The 11,570-nt window shown below is 39.0% G+C and overlaps 1 protein-coding gene across 1 annotated transcript; it reads left to right on the forward strand.

Annotated features, from left to right (window-relative positions):
• The first annotated feature begins 5,522 nt into the window (after positions 1-5,522).
• twist1b (twist family bHLH transcription factor 1b) lies at positions 5,523-7,265 on the forward strand. Its single transcript, XM_044359299.1, has 2 exons — positions 5,523-6,438; positions 6,657-7,265. The coding sequence occupies exon 1, from the start codon at positions 5,905-5,907 to the stop codon at positions 6,409-6,411; it is 507 nt and encodes a 168-aa protein (XP_044215234.1). The 5' UTR covers positions 5,523-5,904; the 3' UTR covers positions 6,412-6,438; positions 6,657-7,265.
• Positions 7,266-11,570: the final 4,305 nt, after the last annotated feature.

The raw sequence follows: 11,570 nt of genomic DNA on the forward strand, positions 1-11,570 counted from the left end.
GTCAGCTGAGTTCGAGGAGGGGAGATAAATCCGTCAAAGAAAGACTTCTTGGCTAATTTCTGTCGACCAAGAGGGAGAACAAGCGGGGCTGAAGGGTTCCCATTCCAAAAACAACATAGCTGGAGAGGTAGCCTATTGTGTCCTGACAGATTGGTCTGACTGAGGAGGAGGAGGTCGCCTCTAACTGACACACAGGGAGGAGCAAAGGTGAGCAGAAATCTGGGGGAGATGGGAACACAGCTGCAGTTCAGAGGAGAGTTAGTGTCGTTACTACCTCACATAATTTAAAATTGACTGCCTGCAAAGGTTGTTTGAGTGTCTTTGAATTTATTGTGGGTTACAAGCTACCTGAATAAAGTTTGATAGGAGTAAAGTGGAATGGCAAAGTTATGAAATGTCTTAATATATATCTGTCTATAAGCTAATATAAGCAGCTGGCATGATCCTCCACGCTGCTCCTGTGTTGTTTTTGGCGATGGATCGGAGACCCTCCTCTGTCCTGATCTCTCCCCAGGTCCTCGCACCCCGCCCCCACACCTCTGCCCATCATCCCTCTGTACGCTATTCATCCTCGTGTGCAGCTGGAGCACTCTGTTTGACCTCCTCCCTCCTCACAGAGTCCTTATTAACAGGGACTGTGGTGGGACTCCTCACTGCACTTGTGGTTAGAAAGAAGAACCACACCGGGCCACTGACATTATGCTCATCACTCACATAAGTCTATGTGACATGGCATGTTACACTGCTCTCCAACCTCCAACCCTCCCCCCGGGTTATTTTGCTGAGCTTTAAACCACAGATAAAGATCAAGACACTGCTGTCATATTCCTAAAAGTTTGTTCTTTTATTATTTCATGGTGTGAGCATGACATTCAAACCAAATGGTGGTCTTCACCAAGTCATCCTGTCAGTTGTGCTCTATATATGAAACAATAAATAAAAGAAGGACTAGCTCTTCGGAACATGACAGCAGTGTATGAGAATAATTTATTGTTTCCTGTGTTTGTGATTGATACCCAGCATGCACCTGCAAAACACTTATGGATGTGAGTGCACTCTTTGGAAAATTCTTTGCCCAAAGATACCATCATTTACTGTTAGTAGCAACATGAGTTGCCTGTGTTGCTGTGTGAAGAGTTTGTTTGTCATGATGTTTATACTATTATTAACAGGTATTCTTGAACCTTGAAATCCTTGAAATATTCGATTAAAGGACACATTTATCTACTATACAAAGATAAAATACAGCACGCTGGGTTTGAAATAAGACAACAACTCTGAGGCCAAAGTGCTGATTTTCAGCTTTAAAGAATAGGTTCACAATCATTAAAGTCCATCTTAGAACAATAGTCAGGTGCCCAAATAAACATTGAAAGAGGTTTCACTCAATGTAAACATTCCTCCTGTTCATACTGAATAATTAGAAGATCCCGTCTTAATGTGCTCTCAGTGTAAATGATGGGGGACAAAATCCAAAGCCCTCTTTCTGTGCAAAAAAGTATTTAAAAGTTTATTTGAAGCTTCAGTCCTCCAAATTAGTCAAATCTAGTGGATATCTCTCAAAGTTACTGTCTTTTTATTACCAAATTCCTTCTTTTTCTTACGATCATTCCTCTGCAGCTGAACAGGAAAACACTGTCCAGGGAAACACAATGAGGGATTTTTCTCTGTTTTGTTACTGTACATCCACATTAGTTGAACTATGAAGGATCTGTAACCCTTTTTACATCTTTGGGCAATTTTCATTGGGACTATTTCATCAGCAAAAAAATTCCATTCCAATAAAATCTGTTGACAGCAAAGTATGTGGGTTGTCAAGAGTAACTGGGAGATTGTTTTTGGAAAGACGCTGCTGTTGAGTTTCATGAATGTTATTTATCAGTGTTATGAGCAACACAAACAATATTCCATCTTATTGAGAGTGTTGGTAGAGATCACCTTCATGGAGCATGTTGCAGGATTGTTTTCTTAACTGCGTCAGTTTTAGTTTGTCTCTCACACATTTCCTTATAAGCTATACATAAACACAGTACTCTCTAACCTCAATAGCACCTGTCCGGCCAAAATATGATAAAGCTACTGTAACTCTCTGAACAGACATTTTCATTGCAGGGGTCACTGCACTGGTCTCCATGCAGCAGCAGCCTGGGTGAACGTGTGTGTGGTCTGCTGGATGGTAGAGTGCTTTATAGGCAGCAGAAGTGCATGGCTGAGTGGTCTTGAGGTTTAAGTTTTAGCAGCAGCAAGGGAACAAAATACATGAGCTGACACTGATCTTATGGTTGTCACAGCAACAGACAAGTGAGTCTGGTTAAATGCAGAAATCAGTGATACCCCATGCTCTTGTTTTTCATCAATATATATGTGGTGTTGTTTTGTGAGCAAAGTCAGACCAGTGAAACTCTTTCTCAAAGCCTTGGAGGAAGGCCTATGTTTATTTTGTGTGTGTGTGTGTGTGTGTGTGTGTGTGTGTGTGTGTGTGTGTGTGTGTGTGTGTGTGTTTTAAATACAGATTATACTGCTGGGATGCCAGTTCTTCCACAGACCCCACATCACCCCGAGCTTCCAAGCTGTGAAAACATACTGGGGGTTTGTTGGTTCTTAGTGGCTAATAAGGTGTCATTGTGCGGTAGAGCTGTCTGACATCCCACAGAGTCATTAGGATGACATGAATAGATTTAACAGAACATCTATTACACACACACACACACACACACACACACATACACATTCATACACGTTTATACACATGTGCATCTATTTATGGACAATACCAGCATATTTCATTTTATAAAAAATCAATGCATTTCGTGAGGTAAGACTATAGGAATGGGCAAGTCAGTTTTTTCAGACAAAGATTCTGCTCTGCTACAAGAATACTTGACTTGAACCACGATTAAAAACCTGCAACATCAAAGCCCTCTGCTCTCAAAGGCTTTCTTTTACAGCACAGTTCAGGAGTCCTGGCTCCTATGTTTCCAGACAGTTTCTAAAGGGCTGTTTTCATCCTCACCTCCCAATTCAACACCCCAAATCCTCTCTCACCACCACTGGACCGCCGTTATCAGAACCCTTCCCTCCCCCCTCCCTTGATATGATGTCTGGATTTTTCTCCAGAATGGGACATTTTGAGACTATTGCTGAGGAAAAATGCTGTCATCCAACCGTGCTGTTTGACCTTGTTAGTCCCGAGGGTTGATTAGAGGCTATCTGCTCTTTGAAGAACTCATTCCTGTCTTTTCTCATCTCGTGCAGTTGATCCATCTTGGCGGAGCTGGCACTGGACTCTTTGCGGTCGCAGCTTTAATGGAGTGAACATGAATATCACTGTCAATTGTGGGAGCCTCGTACATGTGGAGGACTGTGGTTTGTTATTTCAATAGATATGAGTAGGCTGATAGAGAAACACTGCCTTCCAAGGCTTGAGCAGAGAAAATAGACAGGTCTCTGTGGATCTGGCTCTGGCTCAGACTTAGTGAGTGAGAGCCTGAGTTGTGTCTGCCTTGATGTGACCTCTGGGAGGGGTGCTTAATGACACTCTGGGGTCACTCATGACCGGTGTGTCAAGTTGCATGAGTAAGTAATATACACTTGACTTTATCAAAACACCCACTCACTGCTCATTGATAAGGACAAAGGCTTTCTTCATCTGTATTTGCCACTGCTGCAGGCAGGGTGGACAGAACCGTGCGGTGAATCACGGCCCAAAAACAATCTGTTTATCTCTTCTTCATGCGCTGGTAATTGTCCGGTCCTGACAGTCTGTAACTGACTGATGAAGGTTTTGTCTTTATTAAAAATCAACACTGGAGGAGTTGTCCTGCGATGACATCATATTCCCGAGAAGCAGCTGTGTTTTCTCAGAGTCACTTCAGAAGCAAAGAGCTGAACTCTGCAAAGTAATCTGCCAACAAATGTAAATGTAGAGTGGGTCTAAATTCTATCTATCTATATACTTTTAGGATATCATGATGAGGTGTTCTGGTGGATTAAGAGTCTAAGATGCAGGCCATGTAATCACATCCTTCCTGCTTCAAATCTGGCTGGATTAGAGACTTTTTTTTACAAGTTTTTATTTGCACAATTAAAACATCATGATGAAAAACTAGCCTAACTAAAGAAAAACTAACAACACTAACAGAGTAGGTAAAAGAAAAAGGGACATTTGTTGCATGTCATTTCCCCACATTTCCTCTCACTTTTATAGGCAAGAATACACCAAAAAATACTCTAAAATCATATGGAATGAAACATTTATATGGAAAGTTAATCCTTTATTTATCTTTCCTTTAATTGCTTTATTTACAACACATTATCCTGTTTTTACCTGTGAGTTGCAGCAGGTGGAAAGTGTATATGCTGAGATCAGTACCATGGACAGGGCCACCAGACAGGTACACTCACCTTGAAAAGGCTCCAGCTGCTCTCTCTGATGACATTTTGTCGGTGAATATCATCATCTTCAGATATATGCAAATTCCAAACTTTCATATTTACTTTGTAGGCTGACTTTTGAGCCAGAAAATATAATAAATTTGACCATCTCTTCAGTTAAATCTGAAACATTTGATTGAAATAGAAGTCTCACTTAAACAGCCCTGTGTATTGTTGATACCCTGAGGTTTCCCCTGGAACAATACTTCACTCTCAGGCCTCCACAAAGATGTAAATGGATGTTTGCTGGTGTTGTGACCTCTGACCCTGACGCCCCCCCCCCCAACCGTTTCCTGAACCAGATGCTGCTCCTGTGGACCACAGCCTTCTCAACCTAAACAAAGTAATCCTCCACTAAACAAGATGGATATTGTATCACCGTCCTTGTAAATACCAGAGGGCCTTCCACGCAGAACTGCCTTTTTTTCATCCAGGACTGGATTCAACAGGGGTTCTGACCAATCAATCAAGTTTAATCACTTCTGCTATTGTTTTATGGATGAACAAAGATATTTAAAGTAGTATATACATATATTTGCAGTATATTATAGTGTACAAAAAACACATGCCCTCTTGTGGGGAATATAATTAGAGCATGCAAGCAGTCCTTCAGGGAAAAGTCTGAAAATTTGCAGTGCTGGATGCATGTCAAAAATGTCAGATTGGGATCATCTGCTGCCTATATGAAAGTCCTTTGATCTCACTTGGTTTAAGTAAGACTGAATGGAAACATAAATCCCAGATCCATGTGGGTTAGAGCTACAAAGATGTGCCAGGGTTGCATAATACTTTTTTTTTCAAGCCTATACAATTACTGGAGATTATAGAAAACACATAACAGCAGTTATATGAAGTGACAAAGTATTTCATCTGTATGCCGATGGATGGATAAATGCGTAAAAAGACGCACTGTTTGCGCTCAGCCCTGCAGGGAGACAGTTGTTACAATATGTTCATTTAAAATATATTTGCTTGTTATTTCAATGTGATTTCGTCGTTTTGCATATGCATAATGAGGTAATTTACTTATAGTTTTTCCCTCGCTTAAATGAACCTAGTTAGATGGAAATTAAAAGATTATTTAATCTAAAAAATATATATCATATTAACTTTATAACTAGATTGCTTTTGTAATAATAGTGACGTGAAATAGCAGCACTTCTCTTCTGCAACACTGACTTTCTATGAAGAGTTTTTGTGATAGTTCCTTTTATGCGCCCACCCCTCGCCTCACGTAATTCATCTTCTTGGCCAATCCTGTCCCTCCCCAAAAAGTTTGCGCCATGCAGCCTATAAGAACTGCCTAAGTTTCTCAAGTATCAGAAAAGTCTTGTCCTCCCAGAGACCCATCTATGGATACTTTGGTGTCTTCAGAGCCAGATAGACCTACAGGTGGACTTATCCGTTGACTTCATGAGAGGGAAATAATTTTTTTTGGACACTTACTGGCTGCCATCTACCCAAGTGGAGATGTCTGAGGAAAATATGGGGGAAGAGTCGAGCAGCCCCCCTGTCTCTCCTGTGGACAGCCTGAGCAACAGCGAGGGGGAGCTGGACAGACAGCCGAAGAGATGTGGGAGGAAGAGGAGATCGAGCAGGAAAAACGGGGAGGACTCAGATAGCCCGACCCCTGGGAAAAGAGGGAAGAAGTCCAGCAGCAGCAGCCCCCAGTCTTTCGAGGAGCTCCAGACGCAGCGGGTCATGGCCAACGTCCGGGAGCGTCAGAGGACCCAGTCTCTCAACGAGGCGTTCGCAAGTTTGCGGAAAATTATCCCCACTTTGCCTTCGGACAAACTCAGCAAAATACAGACCCTAAAACTTGCAGCCAGATACATCGACTTCCTCTACCAGGTGCTGCAGAGCGACGAGCTGGACTCCAAAATGTCAAGTTGTAGTTATGTGGCGCATGAGAGGCTGAGCTACGCCTTCTCTGTATGGAGGATGGAAGGCGCTTGGTCCATGTCAACATCTCACTAACATCTGGAGAAATTAATGCCCAAAATGGTACGCTTAGTTTTTCAACGAAAATGCATGATCCAAGACTTAAAAGTGTGTGTGTGGGGGGGGGAACAACACAACAGAAAATGTTTTTTTTTTAATGGTTGCACTGATCTCTAATGCAACCAAACAGTCCCAAAACACTAAACCTGTGTTATTTCTTTTCTGCTTGTGTACATTTATGCACACTTTTAGCGATAATGAACTCCTTGTCTGACCTACAGGTGACTGCTGATTCTACTTATCACATTCTGACGGGACAAATCTGGAGTCCAATGCTGGATACATGGGATCACTCTATTTAAACCAAAGACGACAGAGGCTCTGGGGATCTTTTTTTTTTTTTTTTTTTTTTTTTTTTTTTTTTGCTTTTATGCAGAGGCCCGATGGGGACTTGTATCCGTGTGTTAGCTCTATACACACACACACACACACATACACACACACACACACACACCCCATTCTGATGTGGTTTCATGTTGTTGACGACGAATGTTGAAAATATCATGCTTTCTTTTAAAAGTTTTTTTTTAAATGCATGCCTTTGGACTTATTTCAGTGGAGGTCAAAGTGCATGGAAGTGTCAGTTTTAGTTTTTGTGTGTGTGTGTGTGTGTGTGAGACTCAACTGGTGGTGAAGCTCACATTATACTGCAGGCTGACTTTGTGGATCGAACCTGTGCAAAAAAAAAAAAATATTTTCAGAATACATTTATTTATTTATTGGTGAAACGTGTTACATTGAGGAATAGATCCTGTGTCTGAAATACAAATACATTCCTATTTTTTATTATCATTTTTTTTGTAAATGTTTGTATATTTTTTGCATTAAAGAAAATGACATTGAAACATTTTGCCTTTGACTTTCCTTTAAAAAAAAAAAAAGTTGTTAAAGAAATTTCTACAAATGTCAACAACATCTGAGTATTAAAACACTGTAATTTGCTAGAAAAAAAATGTAAATTATGTACTGGAATGACAATAAACAGTTGCATGCATGTATCAAGTGCGCTATACTTCACATCAGATTTAATGACAAAAGCTTCCACTATCGCTGCAGTCACTTGGGAAAACAGACGAAGTTATTGTTGGCTCCAGTGTAAGTGTTAGAGAAAATGCTGCTTTGTTTTTTTAAATCACACATCCAAAAAAGTAAGAAAAGTTCAGCATTTGATAAATCCCTCACGCCATTTAAAAAGTAAAACTATTCCAGGAGAAAGCCAGTGTTCACACATCATTTAAACGTGAGAAAAAAAATGCAAAAAAAAAAAAAAAAAAAAATCACGTGTAGAGTTAAAATTCAATTTTAATTAAAATAACAGAATCTTACCCTCCAGTCTCTCTCTCACTTTCTCTTTTCCTGGATTTGTTTACAGTTGGATTAAGGACTGAACCCACCAGTATAAGTAAATAAGTTATACTGAGGTCATGTCAACCTGCTATTAGACTCATGCTACAGTCTCTCTACTTTTTAAGGCGTTTTTATTGCAGTACAAACACGACTGCAATGTGAATTTATGATAAAGAAAAACAAAACAACAACCAAAACACAAATGGGGGTGATTTTACCTGTTATATCACCAATAATCCCTTGTGATTTTGCAGCTTTCCCACTAAACATAAACCCTTATAATAAAATAACAGATAATGTTTTCAATGCCCTGAAGCCTTGAGAGATGTTCCCGATTATTGTCACTAAATAAATCTTTCATACTGTTATCGGTGTGTGATTGATCTCAGTGATCTGGGAAAGTGTTTCTCACTGTCCGAATCAAAGCGTGTGCCCGTTTGAAGGTGTATAATTGGCTTCCGAGGCATGTATGGAATTCCCAGATGTCTATGAAATTTAAGGAGGCCGCAGGTATAAGCTGTAGGTCCACATGGAGGCTTTTCTCACTCAGAGTTTTTTTTTTTGGGTGGGGGGGTTGGGGGGGTGGAAATGCCTAAAGATCAATAAACTTTTACATTTCAGGGTTTTCACTTAACGCAGTTAAATAGACAGAGGCCTACTAGTTGCAAAGTTGTAGTGTTTTCATGACATATAGGTTATATCACAAAAGCTCAGGTTTTTAAAACAATTTCCAACTCTTACGCAATGCAATAGCCTTAAATAAGTTTCCTCTCCCCTTTTTTTCAGACGAGAGGAGTTGGCAATTGACACGATGCAGAGGCACAGAATGAAACCTATTTAGAACAGATGTTAGTATTTTTTAAAAAGTCACGTGAAATGAGCAGATGTTCAGACTGTGCAGAGGCTCGCCGTGCAGTGCATTGCTCTGCAGAGAGAGAGAGCTCCGAGCAGCTTTGCTTCTCACACAGACCCGAACTAACTGTGTGAGTCTGTCTGTCTGTATCCAGATCATCCGGTAGGTTTGATTAAAAAATGGATTTTTTTTTTTTTTTTTTTTTTAAAAAGAGGGCACCTGCAGTTCTGCTGTTGGAGGATCTTGACTGACGGAGAGAAAGAAAGGAAAAAGGTAGGCTATGAGGAAAGTTAAGACAGTCTGCCTGAATGTATTTACAACTGTGTGAAAGCTGCTGATGGAAAACTGGATTATTTGGCTGTGTGACGATGTGTGAAGATCAGGATGTTTTTTTTTGTTTTTTTTAAACGGTCCCAACACTAACCGGCCTACTGCAGTCAAAGTTTCGGACAGTGGTGTGTGTGTGTGTGTATGTGTATGTGTATGTGAATGTGTGTGTGTGTGTGTGTGTGTGTGTGTGTGTGTATGTGTGTGTATGTGTGTGTGTGTGTGTGTGTGTGTGTGTGTGTGTGTGTGTGTGTGTGTGTGTGTGTGTGTGTGTGTGTGCGTGTGTTTTGTGGGAGAAGGAGGAGGCTCAAAAAAGAGGCCAGTAACTGACGAGAATTTATCATCCAGCTATTTGGAGAGAAAAAAGAAATGCATGACAGATATAAACCCTCCGACTGAGCTCAGGACTGTTGTATCAGACATGAACGACAAGTTAAATAAAAAATGATCTGTCTACACTATCAATACACAGTTCACTTTATTCTCAATTTCTTTATTGTCTGATAACATGTTTCCATATGAGCAAATTCACTCTAATATCCTCGTGCGTCTTAAACCTGCAATTTAACTTATTATATAACTTTGATTATTATATAACTTTCATGATCTGAGATTTTAATTAAAAGCAACATAATTAATATACATTTATTATTATTATCATTATTATTATTATTATTATTATTATTATTATTATTATTATTATTATTATTATTATTATTATTATTATTATTATTATTATTATTATGTTAATGTTAATAATACTTGATTTTAATATAATATTAGACCTTGCTGCAGACATGGTCGCCCTGCGCTAAAATTACAATTATTGTCTCTATTTGTTTTCAAAGAGTTGCAGGTGATATATTACGTCACACAGGTTATTCATGAAATAGACAACAATGGCAGATTTATTATTTTTGCCTCCTAATTAAACTCTTTTTTTAAAAAATAAGTTTCGTCCTGATTGAAAAATAGTATTGTACAAGTTTATTTGCATTTATAAAATCTTTATTTTATCCGTTTTTTCCCCCCAAGTCAAACTCACTTAACAAAACAAAAGTGGTGCAACTGATAATTTATGTCAACTGAGCCAATTAGAATATATTATAAATTACACAATTTATAGTCGAGACAGTTCGTTCTGTTTTGTAGTGTAAATCTGTTCATCAGGAAAGAGCAGGTGCAGACTTTGCCGCCAGCTGATTTTAAGTGGAAACAATTTTTTCCAGTTTGAGTCTCAATAAAAAAACGAAAAGTCTTCTGGTGTGAAATTAAACTTTTTCAGGCCAACACACAGTTTCATCCACGCCTTTAACAATGGTCACAGAAAGTGAACATTATTAAGTGCAGGAGCAGTTGAGCTGCATGGAGACAAGATCAGAGTCCAGGACTGTACTGGAGAGGAGAGGCTAAACAGAAACAGACTGCATACAGTGCATACCTCCTACATCTGGAGTCTGCTGATTGTTTGAATATATTAACATCTATAATGCAGCTCTTTGTTGAGAGGGCATTTTTATTTAATACACATGTGAGAAGTCAGATCAGTCGCTGTCCTCAAAAAAATGCTTGAATTAAATTGAAAGCAGCCATACTGTACACCAGCAACTTCAAATGCATATATGTGATTGATAAAATATGTCTTAAAATCTGAACTTTTGCTGCAATATGAAACATTCTGTTGTGTGTTTCATGTGTGATTGTCTTTATTACAGCAACTGCGCTCATTGCCTGTAATGATAATCAAAAAAATTATAATATTTGGTTGGAAGTGGTATATTAATATAAAGAAATAGATTATAATCCATGGTTTTTGTTCATCCCTGTGAGCACATGCAGCTGTAAGAACCTCTTGGGTCCACTGACCTTTTACAGCTGTTGAAAATGAGAAGCTATACCTGCAGCTTTTTCAGTTGACAGTAGAGATCAGGCATCAAATTATGAATAATTGTGTTGCAAATAATAAAGGATGGAATTACATATTTCCACAAGGTTACATCTGCTCACTGTAGGTTGTGGTTGTCTTATAGTCTTAACCTGATTTGATTTAAACATTTTAAACTCATCAAAAAAAAAAAAAAAGCATTTAGGAAAAGAACTGTACACTTTTGTATTGTTTGAGTTGCAGATGTCTAGACCTGGAGCTTAAAGTGTGCTGCCAGAACAAGATGAATTTGTTTCCCTGTGAATTAAAGCGAAAGTTTAGCTGTAGATGTAAAAGTTTACTTCAAGCCCAGGATGAGAATCCTCACTTAAATCAAACTAATGCAACCATGGACAGCTGTATTTCTTTTTATGTATAAACGCAGGTGTGTCTCTGAGTATTCATTGCACAGAGTTGCAGAGACAACTTACAGCTTGCAACCTATATCTGCTATGAAGGAAACTCATTTGGCAATAAAATTCTGAACAAAGTTCAAAAAGTTTTTCAAGTCTCAATCAATATCAATATCTATATCAATACCAATATCAGGCAGTATCAAAATCCATATCTCTTACAAAACTGCGGATTACACTCTTGATAATCTACTGTGCTTTCTTGTTTTAAGAGATTTGTTAACACATTAATCAAGCTGATCAGAATCACTGTAGCAATACATGTGACTTT

Source organism: Thunnus albacares, chromosome 8 (genome assembly GCF_914725855.1).
Source record: "Thunnus albacares chromosome 8, fThuAlb1.1, whole genome shotgun sequence".
Classification (NCBI taxonomy): Eukaryota; Metazoa; Chordata; class Actinopteri; order Scombriformes; family Scombridae; genus Thunnus; species Thunnus albacares.